At 40.1% G+C, this 20,561-nt stretch overlaps 1 protein-coding gene across 8 annotated transcripts in view; it reads left to right on the plus strand.

Annotated features, from left to right (window-relative positions):
* The window catches only part of TP73 (tumor protein p73), a 187,352-nt gene that overhangs the window by 56,542 nt on the left and 110,249 nt on the right, over positions 1–20,561 (plus strand). Inside the window, exon 1 of one of the 8 annotated variants that reach the window (XM_073603602.1) lies at positions 6,938–7,389. The exons of the other annotated variants lie outside the window; for them this stretch is intronic. Coding sequence (XP_073459703.1) covers positions 7,354–7,389 — 36 coding nt within the window. The 5' untranslated portion in view covers positions 6,938–7,353. Of the gene's footprint in view, positions 1–6,937; positions 7,390–20,561 lie in introns of those variants that run through there. 8 annotated transcript variants of the gene reach the window in all.

Here is a 20,561-nt window from a genome sequence, read left to right on the forward strand (position 1 = left end):
GCGCTAATATATGAGTCAGATTTTAGGCATCCCCTGCAATAGAAATTGCAGTTTCGATGAGATACTCCCATACCTCCCAACATTTTGAGATGGGAATGAGGGACACCTACTTGCAAACGTATGTAAGCATAGGACACGCCCCCTGCCACACCCCCTTAAAGGAGAGTTAACCCAAAAAAAAAAGTTAATCAAATCCACAATGACTTTCTTTTTGCCACTCCTATTTCTTTATATTGGCTTTTAACATTTACAAATGCAGCAGTTTTGAATTTAGATGAAAGGTTTAGCACTGGGGAAACACTTTTTGAAAGATAAAAAGTGCATTTTATATATACGACTATATAGATCAGACCAAAATGAGGGGGAATGAGGGATAGAGGGACATTGCTCCAAATCAGGGACAGTCCCTCGAAATCGGGGACAGTTGGGAGCTATGTACTCCCCAAGGGTTAAATAATTCTGCAGACCCTGCAAGCTTTTCTCATCAGAACACCGAGAGTGTACCCCACACACACAAATAGAGATTTCTTTATTTTTTGTTTTTATTTTTTGTGCTATAAACAAATAAAAAAAAAACAAAAAAAAAACTATTTTTATTTTAATTAATTAATATTATTTAATTAATTTATAAAAAAAAATTATTAATATTTTTTACTTTCTGTTATAAAACATATCAAATAAAAAAATTTTAAAAATCTAATTTTTTCACCAATTTAGACCAATATGTATTCTTCTTCTACATATTTTTAGTAATAAAATCCCAATAACCGTATACTGATTGGTTTGCGCAAAAGTTATCGTGTCTACAAACTATGGGATATATTTCTCGAATGTTTATTCATTTATTTTTTTACTAGTAATGGCGGCGATCAGCGATCTTTTAGTGGGACCGCCATATTGCGGCGGACATTCTGACACTTTTTTGGGGACCAGTGACGCCAATACTGTGATCAGTGCTAAAGATATGCACTGTCACTGTACTAATGACACTGGCTGGAAAGGGGTTTACATTAGGGGCAATCAAAGGGTCAATGGCGTGCCTAGCCAGGACTTGTGTACTGTGGGGGAGGTGCTTTTACGAGGGGAAGGCATGGAACCATCTACCGGCTTTTGCAGCAGTGTTCATTTTGAGATCAGATTTTGATTTTGGTTTAAGTCATAGTTTTTTTTTTTTTTTACTAAATTGCCATTAGTCGTATTTTAGTCATCTGAATTGTTTTAGTCCTATTTTAGTCGTCTAAAATTGAATGGGTTTTGTTCAATTTTAATGCATTATTTAACCACTTCCCTCCCGGCCTATAGCAGAATGGCGGCCGGGCGGTGGTTCAGTTATCCTGACTGGGCGTCGTACGACGCCCAACAGGATAACATGCCGGCGATCGCCCGCGGGGGCGCGCAGCACGGCGATCAGTGGTGCTGTGTGTCACTCTGACACACCGCATCTCCAATCGTGGTAAGGAGCCTCTGACGGAGGTCCCTTACCACGTGATCAGTGGTGACCAATCACAGCGTGCAACCAGGAAGTGCCGGCAAATGACTTTCCTCGGTTCGTGCTGACAGGGACAGCTGATCGGCGTCTCTCCCTGTTGGGGGGGGGGGGGGGTGTCTGCGCTGATAATCAGCACATTGATTATCAGCATAGCCCCCATGAGAGGTGCCACAACAATGCCAATCAGTGCCCATCAGCTGCCTTTCAGTGCCCATCAGGAACGCCTGTCAGTGCCAATCAGTGCCCATCAGTAACACCTGTCAGTACCTCATCATCAGTGCTGCCCATCAGTGTCATCTATTAGTGTCCATCAGTGCCGCCTATCAGTGCCCATCAGTGCTGCATATCAGTGCCGCCTATCGGTGCCCATCAGTGCCGCCTATCAGTGCTGCATATCAGTGCCGCCTATCGGTGCCCATCAGTGCCACCTATCGGTGCCCATCAGTGCCGCCTATCGGTGCCCATCAATTCTACATATCAGTGCCTCCTCATCAGTGCCCGTCAGTGAAGGAGAAAACAAAAATTTTATAACAGAAACAAAGAAAAACTTTTTTTTTTTTCAAAAACTTTTTTTAGTTTGTTTAGCAAAAATTAAAAAAACCGCAGAGGTGATCAAATACCACCAAAAGAAAGCTCAATTTGTGGGAAGAAAATGATAACAATTTAGTTTGTGTACAGTGTGTTGCATGACCGCGCAATTGTCATTCAAAGTGTGACAGCGCTGAAAGCTGAAAATTGTCCTGGGCAGGAAGGGGGGAAAGTGCCAGGTGTTGGGGAAAAAAAAAATTCCCCTCTGGGTTATCTATGTACATTGCAAGGATTATAACAACCTTTGTTGTAGATTCCTATCTTTTGTTATTCTGAAGAAATCCCTGTATGTTCCTCTGTGCCGAGTGGGTCTAATGGGAGAGGTTTCATAATGATCACTCAGCTGTGCCGCTGCAGAGCACTAATTAGGGAATCTGCTGGGCCTGCATCCCTTTAGCCATGTTCCTATTTGGAGTATCTCACCAGAAATGAAATTTTTGTTGCAGGGGATGCCAGAAATCTGACTTGTATCTTAGGGCATCGGACATTGAGTCTGCAGGACCCGCTGATCGGGTCCTGCTGTGTAGAATGACAGCGGGCGACGCGCACTCGCGCCCCAATACCTGGAAGTGCGGGACTATGTATATATAGGCGATCCTGTGCAGCGCGGCCGCCCTGTAGCAGTAAAATCGGACGATCCTCAAGGAGTTAGCTTTAACCACTTCCCGCCCGCCATATAGCAGAATGACGGCCTGGAAAGTGATTTAATCATCCCAACTGGACGTCATGTGATGGGTAAGTCGCAGGGGGGGGGGGGGGAGCGCGGCAATCTGTGGTGTGTCTGTTTGACACATGGCATCTCCGATCTCAGTAAAGAGCCTATGACGTAGGCTCTATACCATGCGATCGGTTGTGTCCAATCACAGTGTAAACAGCTTTTCCTCCACTCGCACTGCCAGGCGCGAGTAGAGGAGAGCCGATCAGTTGCTCTCCTGACAGGCTGATTGATTATCGGTGCAGACCCACTGAAGATGCCCACCCATGACCATCAGGGATGCCAATCAGTGCCCATTAGAGGTGCCAATCAGTGGCCATTATAAATGCCATTCAGTGCCTATCAGTAATGCCTGCCAGTGCTTCCTCATCAGTGCTGCCCATCAATGCCACCCATCAGTGCCGCCCATAAGTGCCCATCAGTGCCACCTATCAATGCCCATCAGTGCTGCATATCAGTGCCACCTATCAGTACCTGTTGTCACCTGTCAGTGCCCAACAGTGCGGCCTTTCAGTGCCCATCAGTGCCACCTGTGAATGCCCATCAGTGCTGCATATTAGTGCGTCATCAGTGCCCATCAGTGCCGCCTATCAATGCCCATCAGTGCTGAAAATTAGTGCCTCATCATCAATGCCCATCAGTGCTGCACATTAGTGCCTCATCATCAGTGCCCAGCAGTGCTACCTCATTAGTGCCACCTTGGTGCCCATCAGTGCAGCCTCATCAGTGCCCATCAGTGAAGGCGAAAACTTACTTATTTACAAAAGGAAAAACTTTTTTTTTTAATTTTCGGTCTTTTTTTAAAAATTTGTTTAGCAAAAAAATAAAAACCCCAGTGGTGATCAAATACTACCAAAAGAAAGCTCTATTTGTGGGAACAAAATGATAAAAATTGTGTTTGGGTACAGTGTCGCACGACGGCGCAAAATGCGACAGCGCTGAAAGCTGAAAATTGGCCTGGGCAGGAAGGGAGAAAAGTGCCCGGTATTGAAGTGGGTGGTTAAAATGTTAATAAAGCAAAAACCCTTATTATGTTTTCCTTTTTTTTTTTTTTTTTTTTTTTTATTGTGGACAGAGTAGGGAAGATCGTTTTGCTATCCATGTCCCACTGAAAAGATTCTCTGCACTTCCTGTCCTACAGACACAACAGGCGGTGAAAGAAATTCTCTCCAAAGTAAGGTGAAATCTCCTACTAAACGGTTATCACCAGAACCAGATTTACCTTCTATTCCTGTACTGGACTCAACTCAAACTTAAATTGTTCCATCACTTTCTGTCCCAGCGACCATGGTCACATGGACAAATAAAAAGATTGACTCTCCTCAGACGGACACGGACTGCAATATGGAGTGTAAAAAAAAAAAAAATCAAAAATCAAATTTCTTCATAAATTTAGGCCAAAATTTATTCTGCTACATGTTTTTCTCAAGACCCGCTTCCTGATTTGGCCAGGAGGAGAATCAGTGTGACAATAGCGAATCTTCATTCGCTGTTGTCACACAACTGGGTGGGCTCCGGGTGCAGTGCCCACAGCTAAAGACCAGGAGGCACGTTTCTTTGGCATCTGGTAACCTTGCGCCTATACACCACTACTGGTAACCAATGCGATTTTCCAGAACCCTGCACAGTCACAGAGATCAATTTAAGGTGTTTACTAACAAGTCCTCAAGACAGCTTCCAGCTTCCACTGGACATGGTCCAGTGAGTGAGACAGTCCTTCTTCAGACCCGATCTCTTGTGGTGATGTCCTGCAACCAGCTTCTACGAAGATCCATCCAGGCCCTCAACCCTGAGGCCTCTAGAACAGCTGCACAGTCCATGGGCTGCCTGAGGGCAGCAGCCCCTTGGGCTCTGGAACCCTCTTGGGGAGAAGGAACCCAGCTCTCCGGTGCTTTAGACCACGGGTCTCCAACATTTCTAAACAAATGGCCAGTTTACTGTCCTTCAGACTTTAGGGGGTCCGTAATGTGGCCAGTGGGAGTAGAAAAGATCCCGATGTAAGTGGTAACAAATAATGCCCCATTGTTTGTGTCAAGTTACAGTAATTTCATCCTATTATTGGTGTGAGTGGGAGGAATTATGCCCCACCGTTGATATCATTGGGCCCCATCATTGGTGTCTTTGAGAGGAATTGTGCCCCGTCATTGATGTAATTGGGCCCCATAGTTGGTGTCATTGGGAGGAATTGTGCCCCCTTCAGAGGTGTCAGTGGGGGTAATTATGCCCCATTGTTGGCATCAGTGGATAAACTGGTGACCCAAGGGCTGGATAAAAGCAAACAAAGGGCCACAGTTTGGAGACAAATGCTATAGACCAGGGATATGCAAATAGCGGACCTCCAGCTGTTGCAAAACAACAAGTCCCATCATGCCTCTGCCTCTGGGTGTCATGCTTGTGGCTGTCAGAGTCTTGCTATGCCTCATGAGACTTGTAGTTCTTCAACAGCTGGAGGTCCGCTAATTGCATATCCCTGCTTTAGACCATTTATTAAATTTTCAGGTCCCCCTCTGGACACACATCTCAAGGGATTGGCTGGAGCATAATAAATATCCAAGCTGATTATTTGCATCTCCCTCCCTAATCTCTGGATGCTTCTTCCAGAGGCAGGTGAAAGCAATCAAACTCCAGCCTGGGAAACCCTGTACAGACCAGGACATATGATCACTGCTCCCTTGATTGGAGCCAAAAACTAAATTTACCCAGCATCTTACGCTAGGAGGGTGCCATGTAATGATAATGGGGGGGGGGGGGTGCTTGTGGCAGTCAAGTGGACCTGTTGCACAGTTTCAGTGGGTCTGTCACGAGGGCCACGTACCTGATATGAGACCGAAGTAGTGGGGAGGCCTCCCTTGCACCTCGGGTCCTTAAAGCCTCTGGAGATGGACCCGAGGAGCAAGCCTTAGTCCAGGATCCGAGGTCATGTCCAGTTGGGCAACGAAGCATAAATGGGTTAATCAGAAGAAGAATGGGGTCGGGTCGGGGTCGGATCCACTCTGGCAGCTGAGTACAAAAGGGGAAAAGAAGTAGAATGGTCAAGGTACAAACCCGAGGTCAAAGCCAAGCAGCAATCAAGAGTTATCAAACAGGTTTCCAGGTCACAACAGGTTCAGACAGATCACACACTAGCACAGGAACAAGGGGGGGCTGAAGATAATCCAGCAATTTGGCAGTATCTGGGCTGGAGGTCACTTCCTGTGCGCCTCCTGGGGATTTTCCCGCCTTTTTCCATCAGGTTGAGGTCACTTCCTGTGCGCCTCCTGGGGATTTTCCCGCCTTTTTCCATCAGGTTGATGTCCCTTCCTGTGCGCCTCCTGGGGATTTTCCCTCCTTTTTCCATCATGCTGAGGTCACTTCCTGTGTGTGTCCTGGGCATTTTCCTGCCCTTTTCCATCAAGTCTTCTGTGCAGGTGCGGGTTGGTGCCCTGAGGCGTCTTTGGCGCGTGCTCAGTTGGCACGGATTTCCTCTTGCGGCAACGCGCCATTGGTGCATGCGTAGTAAGCCCTGGACTCTTACAGGGTCCCTGCATATACTGTACGTTCACTTGCTCTGTAGAGCGCACCATGAGAGGTCCAACAAGCCCTCTCCTGAGTCAGGCCTATAGCAATCATCAAAGCTCATGTTTCCAGCCGATTGGATAACTCTAGCTCCGACTCAGCAGGGGGCGTATCAGGCAGAGAGACCACTGATTCCACTTCAGCATACAGGAAGGGGACAGGCTTTTCTACTCAGGGTGTGGCTGCTTTCTAAAGAAAACCATCGTTTTGCACATTTTTAAAAATTTTTATAGCTAAAAAGTTCCATTGGGCTTTAAACATTTGAGGCTGCATGTATGTAGAGACACATTTTATTGGTTTTTTTCTTTATCTTTGTTTTAGAGATGCATTGTTTGAGTCTTAATACCTTGCAAGAGTAGCTTAATGCCTTAGCAAATGTAATATGTCAACAACCTAATACCGGTCAACCAGAGAATTAGCCACAAGTTTTACTGTTCTGCAAAGTTACAGATGAGACTAATTGATGGTAACGACAGCACTGAGGAACTTGGACCAAGTTTCCATGGCCTCTTCCTTCCGACCCTCTCCTTTCTACTCCGCGGTCACCAATACAGTTGGGCGTTTTTTTTTACGAAGTAGCTTGTTGCCGTGCCAGAATCCGGCTTTACGGAATTAAAACAAGCAAGGTTTAATAAGAATGGAAGGAGCCCCGTCTTCCCCCGCAGTGGGATACTTGGTGCAGTCCAATACAACACTGGGCAAGCCTGGGCCTGCCTGGTGCTTTAATGAATAGTCATGAGGAAAGGAAAAAAGGGGAGGGTCCACGTTTGTTGTTGGATGCAGCTAGTTGACAGAACCCAGGGAGATGAGAGAGAAAAAAAAAAAAAAAAGAAAAATTCAAACAAACTGCTTACATGTACCACAGCATCCTCCGAGAGCCATGCACTGCGTCGTCTACCTGGGCTGCCTTTGTACGTTTTCGCTCCTACCCAAACCTACGCTTCTGACCCCATGACTCCGGTGCTGGGACTTTTGCCTCTTATATTCAACTTCCACATAGAATAAAATGCTATATATAAGTGACCCCATGCAGCCGTACACGGTAGGTAACGGGAGTCCTTGCAAGCTTTAAAAGAACGGAATTTTTTTAAAACTTAGTTTTTTTTTATGTGTAATATATATATATATATAAGCAATTTATACATATTTATTTTTTAATATGATATTTTATATATTTATTTTCTTTTCATTTTTTTATACACATTTATTTATTTTTTAACAGGACACATTTATTTTTTTAATAAAATATAATTTGTGTTTTTTTAAAGAAATCTATTCACATATTTATTTTTTAATGTATACATATTTATTTTTCTGATATGATATATTTTTTTTGTTTTTTTTTAATTTTTTTTTTAATACTTTTTAATTTTTGCAGTACATGTGTACTTCTTTTTTTTATTTTATTTTTTTTTAACAGGACACATTTTTTTTTTAAATAAAATTTTATTTATATATTTCTTAAAGAAATGTATACACATATATTTTTTAATGTATAAATATTTATTTTTCTAATATATGATATATGTTATCTATTTTTTCTTTTCTTTTTTTATTACACGTTTACTTTTTTTTAACAGGACACATTTATTTTTTTAATAAAAATATAATATATATATATTTTTTTATAGAAATTTATGCACATATTTATTTTTTAATGTATACATATTTATTTTTCTTTTATGATTTTATATATATTTTTTTTATTACACGTTTACTGACAGCACACATTTTATTTATATATATGTGTATATATGTGTGTGTATATGTGTGTGTGTGTGTGTATATATATATATATATATATATATATATATATAATGTATTTTATTTATTTTCTGTACTTTTTTGTCTGATTATATGTCTGTGTTTGCCCCACTTTTTTTTTAGAAATGTATACTCAAATTTGATTTTTAATATAGATTTTCCTTTGTTTTGTTTTTTGTATACATATTTAGTTTTCCTTTAGAAATGTATGTTCCTTTAAAAAATTGTCTACCCCCTCCCCCACAAGCTCCTTTACCGTCACTCCCTACTGCTTCTTTCACACCTGTTGCTATTTAAATCCTGCCATGCATTAAGATTAGGAAATTAGGGCTTCTTTTGGGATCAGTTTCATGACTGCGACAGTCACAATGAAGGGAGACGGGGGTCACGTCTCTGGAATATTTGGGCCTTTTGCTCTTTGGTGGCTGTTAAAATTGTAAACTGCGTTCTTCGGGTTTTGTGTATTTTCTGTTCTTTATATTGAAACATATTTTTTGTTAATTTTTAGTTGAAAAAAGATAGTTGCTTTCATAGTGGTTGGTTTGTTACTTTTAAGGGGGTGAACATGTGCAAAATGATGGAAACTTATTTCTGCTTTACATGTGTTTGTGATATGTAGCTGGAGATACAAAATTAGCAAAGATCCTGATTTTTTTTTTTTTTTTTTTATTCCTTAAAAATAATAAATTTTTTTTTATGCAGGGTTCATTCGGAGGGATTTAAGTCAATTTTTTTTTTTTTTTTTTTACTTTTCTAAATGTTTACATTTTTTCTGTCTATGAGATGAATGTTAGTCCAAATGATGTAATAAGTTATTTAAGCAGAAAATAATCCCTTCAAAAGTTTTTTTGAAGGAATAAAAAAAATGTATTTTTGAAACAGAGCAATGGCAAAAAAACGACTAAGTGGTCCACTGAGTCTACCTCAATTGTTTTTCTAGTTTGAAAAAAAAAAAATAATAATAAATATATATATATATATATATATATATATATATATATATATACAGTTGTGCTCATAAGTTTACATACCCCGGCAGAATTTATGATTTCTTGGCCATTTTTCAGAGAATATGAATGATAACACAAAAACTTTTCTTTCACTCATGGTTAGTGTTTGGCTGAAGCCATTTATTATCAATCAACTGTGTTTACTCCTTTTAAATCATAATCACAACGGAAACTACCCAAATGGCCCTGATCAAAAGTTTACATACCCTGGTGATTTTGGCCTGATAACATGCACACAAGTTGACACAAAAGGGTTTGAATGGCTATTAAAGGTAACCATCCTCACCTGTGATCTGTTTGCTTGTAATTAGTGTGTGTGTATAAAAGGTCAATGAGTTTCTGGACTCCTGACAGACCCTTGCATCTTTCATCCAGTGCTGCACTGACATTTCTGGATTCTGAGTCATGGGGAAAGCAAAAGAGTGGCAAGAAGAAAGCCATTGTTGAAAGAAAGCCATAAGAAGTCCTGTTTGTGAGAAGCCATGTGGGGGACACAGCAAACATGTGGAAGAAGGTGCTCTGGTCAGATGAGACCACAATTAAACTTTTTGGCCTAAAAGCAAAACGCTATGTGTGGGGGAAAACTAACACTGCACACCACCCTGAACACACCATCCCCATTGTGAAACATGGTGGTGGCAGCATCATGTTGTGGATATGCTTTTCTCCAGCAGGGACAGGGAAGCTGGTTAGAGTGGGTGGGAAGATGCAGGGCTGGCTCAAGACATTGTGCTGCCTGGGTCCAAGAATAGAATGCTGCCCCCCCCCCCAAAAAAATAAATATCACGTCCACCCAAATCATGTGTCCCTGTGCACTATGTAATGTGTGCAGACAGACAGATCCTCCCCATCATCGGACTCACCGGATCCCCAGACTCCTCGTGCAGACGGATCCTCCCCCATGAAATAACTGGGCCCGTGTGCAAGATAAAAAGTGGGCCCTAGGGCCCTAGGTAGTACAAAAATCACTGGATAAACATCCGGAGTGCAGACTGTATGGTGATGGGTAGAATGTGCAGGTGAGGAGTGTGGAGTGTACAGTTGTAGGTATTATGTTCAGGATGGTGTCAGTAGGGCAGTGGACGTTGTCAGTAGTTCTTTATTTTTATTTTCTTATTTTTTTTACAATTATAATTTTTAGTATTTTTTTTTTTCATTTTTTCAAAATGCTTTTTGGCGGCCAGTGGATGGTGTCACTGGGGCAGTGGACGGAGTCAGTAGAGCAATGGACAGTGTCAGAATTTTTTTTATTTTAATTATTTTTTTACAATTTTATTTTTTAAATATTTTTTTACAATTTATTTTTGTATTTTTTTTTTCACAATGATTTGGGGGGTGAGAGGATTTGGATGGTGTCAGTACGGCAGTGGACTTTTTCAGTATTTTTTTTTTTTGTTTTTATTATCTTATTATCTATTATTTTGTTTTTAGATATTTCTTTAATATTTTTTTTTTCACACTGCTTCTGGGGAAGGGGGTGGGGGGTATGAGGCAGTGGACGGTGTCAGTTTTTTATTTTTATGTATTTATTTTTTTTACAATTTAACTTGTTTTTCATTTTTTTGTGGGGGGGGGGGAGGGAATGGGGCAGTGGACAGTGTAGGCAGGGCGGGCGGTGTCAGTAGTTTTTCTTATTTATTTATTTTACAATTTTATATTTTTTATATATTTTTTTTACAATTTTATTTTGTAATACTTTTTGCAATATTTTTTTTTTTTTTTTAATCAGCTTTGTCGGTGGTCTTTGGTGAAATATGAGGGGTCTGAACAGACCCCTGACATCTCCCCTTTGAGACAGAGAAAAGGATTGAGGACACAGATTCCCCAAGTCCCTTTTTCAGCATTGAAGATGAAGGGACAGAAGACAGAGGCTCCTATTCATTCATAAACTGAAGCAGAGTAACACACAGGTTACTCTGCTCAGTTATCACAGGCAGGGCCGCCATCAGGGGGGTACAGCCGATACACATGTACCGGGCCCGAGCATCTGGAGGAGCCCAGGGCCCGGAAACCAGGAAGTGTGCAGGAGAGAGGCGCCGGAGGCTAAGCACAGTAAGCTGGCAGGGCTGGGACTCAGGAGATGTTATGAGGGAGGGACTTAACAGCCTTTCAGTTACTCATTGGCTGAGGAGGCAGCAGGAGGGGGGCTGCTCCCCCAGCCGTGGGAGGGAGAGGAGAAGCGGCTGTCATGCAGGGATATCAGTGTTTACAGCTGTCCCTCTCGCCGCACCGATCATCCCCGGCTGTGAGCCAAAGGACAATCATCCATGTGTGCAGAGTGGGTCACAGCAGCCCACCTCCCCCCCCCCACCTCGGAGGCCCTAAGGCAAAGGTGCAGTGTTTCAGCGCTCAATGGAGAGCCGCCTCTGCCGCCCCTCCCAAGTGCCGATTGGGTCCCATGGACCCACCAGGACCCATGGTAGGGCCGGCCCTGGGAAGATGGATGGAGCCAAATACAGGACAACCTTAGAAGAAAACCTGTTAGTCTGCAAAAGACTTGAGACTGGGGCGGAGGTTCACCTTCCAGCAGGGCAACGACCCGAAACATACAGCCAGAGCTACAATGGAATGGTTTAGATCAAAGCATATTCATGTGTTAGAATGGCCCAGTCAGAGTCCAGACCTAAATCCAATTGAGAATCTGTGGCAAGACTTGAAAATTGCTGTTCACAGACGCTCTCCATCCAATCTGACAGAGCTTGAGATATTTTGCAAAGAAGAAGAATGGGGCAAAAATGTCCCTCTCTAGATGTGCAAAGCTGGTAGAGACATCCCCAAAAAGACTTGCAGTTGTAATTGCAGAGAAAGGGGGTTCTACAAAGTATTGACTCCGGGGGGCGCTATACAAATGTACCCCACACACTTTTCACATACAGATACTCCTTGTTTAACGAGCGCTCGGACTTACGACCAGCTCTGCTCACCTGAATGACGTGCTGTACATCATTGTATTGTACAGTACAGAATTTTCGTTTGTGTTCTCTACTTATGCAAATTAAAACAACCTTATTGAGCTGGAGTTTTGTGTTTTTAGACCTTTTTTTCCCCAATACAGTAGTATTATAGTAGTAAAATATTGATTACTTGTGGCTCCTCGTTTAACGGCCTGGTTCGTTGGGACGCAACCTGGTTGTTAAGTGAGGAGAGCCTGTACTTATTTGTAAAAAATTGTGAAAACAATTTATCATTTTCCTTCCACTTCACAATTATGTGCCACTTTGTGTTGGTCTATCACATAAAACCCTTTTTCAAGGCACTGTGTGTGTAATATGTGTATGAAAATAAAAAATATTAATAATGTTAAAATATATATCCAAATAATAATTAAAATAAAATAAATAATAATAAAAAAATTGATATATATATATATATATATATATATATATATATATATATATATATATATATATATATATATATATATTTTTTTTTTTTTTTTTTTAATTTATTATTTTTGTTTTTTTTCACTTTCTTGTCTGAGTATAGATGTACTGTTTTTTTTTTTTTGTCCCTTGTGCCAACCATGTTTGAATCTTTACTTCTCTTACTGTTGACTGGCCCTACCTCTGCTGGAAGACTATTAACAATATCAACTACTTTTTCGGTAGAATAATACTTTCCAAGATCAGTTCTGAACTTTCCTCCTGCTAGTTTGAGGTTTTGCTTTTGTTTTTTTTTCCCACTGTACGATTGATCTCTCACAATTGGTCATCGAATCTAAACTTTTCAATACGTACTTTTTTTTGTTTTTTAATCATCATTGTCATTTATTTATTTATTTGTTTATTTGTAAATTCCACCAGAAAACATCTAATCAAACATTAATTATACATTAATTAATTATACATTTAATTATACAACGCTTGGTTATCAAGTGACATAGATGGTCTGTTGGATGGAATTACTTATGATAAAGTTGTAATATTTTATTTCACTTAAAAAAAACAGGAATAATAATTAAAAAAAAAGAATAAATATTGCTGAAGTGAGGTGATGTTTTTTTAAACCTTGTAGATGTTACAAAAGTAAAAGTAAATTTTTTTTAAATTTATTTTTTAACATCTACATGGTTTAAATAAACATCACCTCACTGCACCAATATTTATTCCATTTTTTAAGTTTTTTTTTTATTTGTCTTTGGCAAGCAACGCACACTGCAGACAGAATCAGTGTTGTAGAGCTGACAGAGATGCTGTTAAAAAAAAAAACACTATTAAAACCAAACACAAAAATTGAAGCTTATCAATTCTTCGATGTGGTGGCTGCATTCGCTCTCTTTTATTTTTTTTTTTTTTCCTTTACTGTTACAGAACAAGCCATCCTGCAGATGTAGCAGTTAGTGGGTTGGGACAAGCCATTTACCAGTGAGAGGGGTGCTTACAATGATTAGCTTTGATTTATTTATGTAAAACCTTTATCCCAAAAGAAAAAAAAACAGTTACTGTAACTGCTTATAAAGTGTTCGACAGCTTCAAGTCCATCTAAATCTGCCAGTCCATGAAACACTCCCCCCCCCCCCCCGACTAACAATGTTGCTGTCCAAAGGTGTCTGCTATACTACTTCATCCGTGACGCTGTACCCAAATAAAATTTATGTCCTTTTATCCCACAAATACAGCTTTCTTTTGGTGGTATTTGAAGGGTTTTTATTTTTTGCGCTATAAATAAAGAAAGACTGACAATTTTGAAAAAAAAAGTAAAAAAAAAAAATTATATATATGTGTATATATATATATATATATATATATATATATATATATATATATATATATATATATATATATATATTTTTTTTTTTTTTTATATATATATATATAATATAAATTTTTTTTTTAACTTTCTGCTATAAAACATATCCAATGAAAAAAAAAATGTAAAAAATCGAATTTCTTCATCAATTTAGGCCAATCTGTATTCTGTTACATATTTTTGGTAAAAAAATCCCCAATAAGCGTATATTGATTGGTTTGAACAAAAGTTATAGTGACTACAAAATAGGGCAAAAATTTTGTCATTTTTATTATTTTTTTTTTTTTTAGTATTAACTGCGGCGATCTGCGATTTTTATTGGGACTGCGACATTATGGCGGACAGATCGGGCACTTTTGACACTATTTTGGGACCATTGGCATTTATACAACGATCAGTGCTATGTCGGTGTGGGAAATTATGTCCTGTTATTGGTATCAGTGGATGAAAGTAGTGCCCCAAGGGCCAGATAAAGGCAAGCAAAGGGCCGTGGTTAGGAGACCACTGCTCCGGAGCTTAGTAAATGAGACAAAGCTTCGCTTTGCTATGAATACCCAATCACATGCAAGGGGAAAGAAACAGCATGCATGGGTTGTGTATATTGTGCTTTCATCAATTTCTTCCTCTCTGTGTCATAAATGGTGTATTGCCCTGATTCCTGGTGTCAGACAGCCTCTTTCTGTAGATGCTGCTCCATCGCTCTCTCTCGGTTTGGTCCCTCCAGCTTCTGACGACATGTCTTCCCATGCTCATTCCTTCTGTAAGTACATCTGAGCAGTCAGCCCCAAGCTGTTCCTTCCCTTCCAGAATCCTTAAGGCAGCAGAACAGCAGCTGATGCATCTCTAGAGGTGTCGGAGATGTCCACAGGGAGGGTTTGCTGCGGCTCTGAATAAGACATGGCCTTGGTGTGAAAACTTTTTTTTTTTTTCCCAGAGAATCGGGCATGATAGAAATATATAGATGCCACCACTGTTCATCTGTTTGTGAGGGTGCCAGCTCTGGGGTGGTCATCTTCATCCTTACTTAGCCACTGAATCAAAATGGCACATCCGAATTTAGAATTGGAATACAACATCTTAATATTCAAGTCCAAATACAAGTTTATTCTAATGATAGATTCCTTGCAAAGCGAACATGGGGCTGTAACTTTGCTCCCTTCCTCAGGGCCTAAGAAAATCACACAAAGGTACATTATATGTGGACTCCGTATTCAGTATGTAGCTTGAGTGTTAGGAATGTGCTCAGGATCTGTTACCGGCTGGTTCAAGCAGCCCTTCAGCATGCAGAAGCTTCTAGTCCAATATTCAGCTTCTTCACATTCACACCATTGCCATACTACTACTAAAAGGGAACATAACTTTTATGTTATTTACAGAAAGCTACAGAATGTTTATGGAGATGACACAATTGGCAAGAGCAATGTCTTGTCGTTGGTGTCATCTCTGCAATGTCTTGTCACTGGTGATTCTTGTCCATGGTGTCATTTCCGTAATGTCTTGTCACTGGTGACTCTTATCAATGGTGTCATCTCCATAACATTTTGTCATTGGTGACTCTTGTCCATGGTGTAATCTCCGTACTGTCTTGTCATTGGTGACTCTTGTCCATGGTGTAATCTCCGTAATGTCTTGTCATTGGTGACTCTTGTCCATGGTGTAATCTCCGTAATGTCTTGTCATTGGTGACTCTTGTCCATGGTGTAATCTCCGTAATGTCTTGTCATTGGTGACTCTTGTCCATGGTGTATTCTCTGTAATGTCTTGTCACTGGTGACTCTTGTCCATGGTGTATTCTCTGTAATGTCTTGTCACTGGTGACTCTTGTCCATGGTGTAATCTCTGTAATGTCTTGTCATTGGTGACTCTTGTCCATGGTGTAATCTCCATAATGTCTTGTCACTGGTGACTCTTGTCCATGGTGTAATCTCTGTAATGTCTTGTCATTGGTGACTCTTGTCCATGGTGTAATGTCTTGTCACTGGTGACTCTTGTCCATGGTGTCATCTCCATAACATTTTGTCATTGGTGACTCTTGTCCATGGTGTCATCTCCATAACATCTTGTCATTGGTGACTCTGGTCAATGGTGTCATCTCCATAACATCTTGTCATTGGTGACTCTTCTCAATGGTGGATTCTCCGTAATGTCTTGTCATTGGTGACTCTTGTTAATGGTGTATTCTCCGTAATGTCTTGTCAAGACTCTTGTTAATGGTGTCCTCTCTGTAATGTCTTGTCGTTTTGACTCTTGTCCGTGGTGTATTCTCCATAATGTCTTGTCATTGGTGACTCTTGTCCATGATGTCATCTCTGTAATGTCTTGTCAATAGTGTCATCTCCATAATGTCTTGTCATTGGTGACTCTTGTCCATGATGTCATCTCTGTAATGTCTTGTCAATAGTGTCATCTCCATAATGTCTTTTCATTGGTGACTCTTGTCCATGATGTCATCTCTTTAATGTCTTGTCAATAGTGTCATCTCTATAATGTCTTGTCATCGGTGACTCTTGTCCATGTTGTCATCTCCATAAGGTCTTGTCATTGGTGACTCTTGTCAATTAAGTATTCGCTATAATGTGTTGTCATGGTGACTCTTGTCCATGGTGTCATCTCCGTAGTGTCTTGTCATGGCTGACTCATCGCCATAAACATTCTGTAGCCTCCTGTAGATGTCTAACAGCCTGCACCCCTCCTTCGTCAAGAACTCAATGATGTTACAATGCTTCTGCTTGGAATCCATTATTTACCTACAATGAAAAAGAAGAAGAGTTACTATAAAGGAACAGTTACTCTACCAACAGGTGAAATTTTAATGACCTATGTATAGTAAAAAAAAAAAGTTATGGCCATTTTTTTTGGTATGACCCTCGTATAAAGAGGGTTCTAGTGTCTGCATCCGCTCTCCCAAGCATCAAACTAGTATACTTCCAACTAAATATGGAGACATCTGATATGCACTTACCTGTTCTTAGCCAGCGATTACACAGGTAGTGAAGAATGGATCAGAATGACAGTCTTGGAACTTGCACCTGCAAATGCAAATCAGCAAATGCCTGTTTTTTTGTTTTTTTTTTAACCTTCCACCATCCCAACCACCCCCCCCAAAAATTATGTTTGTTTCCTATTCTTTTCTTTTTTTTCTTTTTTCTTTTTTTTTGTAACATCTTTGTTTATTATGGTGTTTATTATATGAACAAGTATGACACAAAGTTTCTCGCTGGAAACAATAGAGCTGAGCAAGAGCTGGTTTGTATCCCAGGGTAATGGAAATAAACAGTCCGCTCTCTGTAGAGATACTCAAAGCGAAAACACTCAAGGATGTTACAAAAGAATAAAAGTTTCCGGAGAGTATGTACAGACCAAGACACAAAAGCAGACAATGGCAGTGAATATAGAAAATACCATGTGATGGCATTGCATATGAAATATGCTTTATAGCTCCCCTTAAAGCGGAGTTCCAGTCATAAAACAAATTTTACATTATTCAACTGCATTAAATACAAATGACAACCCTTTGGAAACCTTTTTTTTTTTTTTACTCACCTTTTCAGGTCTGTTGCTAGGGGGTCCCTCGTAATCTGCCTCTTCCTCTCCAAGGCGCCTGACGTCATTTCCCTCGGCACCCGTGCTCGCTAGTGCTCCTGTGGAGATGTCTGTCATCATTTGCCAGGAGTCCCTGGGCAGCGCCGAGGGCTTCGTTGCCAATACCACGGGGGCGGGCACTTCCGATGACGACGCCCGACGACGCAACGTCAGAAGTGTACGGCGCTGCGCCGTACATACGGCGCATGAGCGAGAACGGGCGGTGCATGCTGCACCAGAGCCCGGAAGATGGTGCTTGTGGGCTTCACATGCCCACAAGCACTATGGAAACTGCCAGGAAAGGGGAATATAAGATATATTCCTCTATGAAATCGGCACTCGAGCGCCGATTCAGCACAGAAGCGTGAGTGCTATAAATAAGCGTTTCAAACAAAAGATATTCATTGAAAAAAAAAAAAAAAAAATTTAACAGTGGGAACTCCGCTTTAAGATCTCTGCAGGAGCCCCACCAACTTGTCCTGCAGTAGCTACCTTCTAAGTACAGGTGAATGGGGATTTAGGATCAATCCTAGCAAGGGGCGAAATGCGTCAGTAACAGAGGCAGCTAGGTGTATTTGTACTGGTTACTTTAACAAGGAGGACTGGTTTGTGGCTTTAGTATGTAAACCCAATAACTTCAATCCTAGACATGTACACTGCTGAAAAATTATTTCGTTTTTGTATTTTTTTTTTTTTCGTTTTCAGGTCATTCGTTATGATACCAATTCGTAAATTCGTAAATACGAAAATAAGAAAGAAGATCCGAAAATTTGAAATAATAACTAACTAATAATAACTTAACTATTACGAACTATTAAATTATAGGTATTGGAATTTCCTTTCAAATTTGGCTGCTAGTGAAGATAACGAATACAAACTTTTCCAAAGTTACGAATTCTCCGAAATAACGAACGCTGCATCTAAACAAATGAAGCGGAACAAATTAATATTAAATAATCAAAACGTTTTTATTATTATTGTTATTTATTATTATTAATTTGTTATGTTCCATTCGTTATTTTGAATAATTCGTCAGATAAATTCGTATTCGTTACGTTCACTAACAGCTAAATTTGAAAGGAAACTCCAATACCTATAATTTAATAGTTAGGTTATTATTAGTTATTAGGGTTTTTCGAATTTTTTTTTTCAAATTCATAAATTCGAAAATTCGAAAACACTAATAAATAACTAATTAATAACTATTACTAACTATTAAATTATAGGTATTGGAATTTCCTTTCAAATTTGGCTGCTAGTGAAGGTAATGAATACAAATTTTTCCAAAGTTACGAATTATCCAAAATAACGAACGCTGCATCTAAACAAATGAAGTGGAACAAATTGATATCAAATAATAATAATAATAATAAAACGTTTTTATTATTATTGTTATATATTATTATTAATTTGTTAGGTTCCATTCGTTTAGATATGGCATTCGTTATTTTGGATAATTCATAACTTTGGAAAAATTCGTATTCGTTACGTTCACCAGCAGCCAAATTTGAAAGGAAATTCCAATACTTATAATTTAATAGTTAGTAATAGTTATTAATAGTTAGTTATTAGGGTTTTTCAGAATTTTCAAATCTATTAATTAATTTGAAAATTCGAAAACCCTAATAACTAATAATAACCTAAATTTTACTAACTATTAAATTATAGGTATTGGAATTTCCTTTCAAATCTCGCTGTTAGTGAACGTAACGAATACGAATTTATCTTACGAATTATCCAAAATAACGAATGCCGTATCTAAATGAATGGAACGTAACAAATTTTAATAATAATAATAAATAATAACTAATAATAAAAACGTTTTATTATTTAATATTAATTTGTTCCGCATCATTTGTGTAGATGCGGTGTTCGTTATTTCGGAGAATTCATAACTTTGGAAGAATTCGTATTCGTTACATTCACTAGCAGCCAACTTTGAAAGGAAATTCCAATACCTATCATTTAATAGTTATTATTAGTTAGTTATTCCTTAAAATTTCCAGATTTTCTTTCTTATTTTCGTATTTATGAATTTTCGAATTTACGAATATTCGGAAAAATTTGTTTAAATGGGTTTGTCGAAATTCGTTAAAAAAAACGAATTCGGAACCAAATGATTTGCACATGTCTATTCAGTACTTATCTTCCCTCTGGTGATGAGACATGCGCACGCTTCCAACACGCTGACATCTTCTCCCCGTTTTTTTTTTTTTTTGGGGGGGGTTCTGGGTCCGTTGGTTATTGTGATGGGCTGGGCCAGGATGATGCACCCTGCTGCGCATGCGTGAGTCCATTCATCCCGACACTGAGGCGCGCTGACACTGAGCTGCGCATGCACAACTTAGAGTACATCCTCAAAGAGGAGCTCCAGGATCCTTCAGAAAAAAATTAAAAGTCAGCAGCTACAAATACTGATTTTTTTTTTTTCCAGTCGGCTCCCGGGTGCTGCCACCGCCATTGCTTGTGAGGGAAACCGGCAGTGAAGCCTTGCGGCGCTGCGCTTTGCGAATGGTGCAGCGGCGGGGGAAGGAGGAGAACTTCCGGGTGAATTTGCCGTGGTGAGATTACCCGGAAGTGGTAGCGGGTACCTGTCAGAACCAGGTACCCGCTCTTTCTCTTCCCCCTGAAAGGTGGCAAATGTGGCATCTGAGGGGGGCGGAGGAGGCAGATAAGGGGAGCTTCCCCTTTTGGGTGGAGCTTTAAGCATCTTGCGAGGAGGAAGGTAAGAAACCTCTATAGCAGAAGTGACTTAGTATGCACTATATTACCAAAAGTATTGGGACGCCTGCCTTTACACGCACATGAAATTTAATGACATCCCAGTCTTAGTCCGTAGGGTTCAATATTGAGTTGGCCCACCCTTTGCAGCTATAACAGCTTCAACTCTTCTGGGAAGGCTGTGCTCAAGGTTTAGGAGTGTGTCTATGGGAATGTTTGACCATTCTTCCAGAAGCGTATTTGTGAGGTCAAGTACTGATGTTGGACAAGAAGGCCTGGCTCGCAGTCTCCACTCTAATTCATTCCAAAGGTGTTCTATCAGGTTGCGGTCAGGACTCTGTGCAGGCCAGTCAAGTTCCTCCACCCCAAACTCGCTCATCCATGTCTT

Source organism: Aquarana catesbeiana, linkage group LG10, assembly GCF_042186555.1.
Source record: "Aquarana catesbeiana isolate 2022-GZ linkage group LG10, ASM4218655v1, whole genome shotgun sequence".
Classification (NCBI taxonomy): Eukaryota; Metazoa; Chordata; class Amphibia; order Anura; family Ranidae; genus Aquarana; species Aquarana catesbeiana.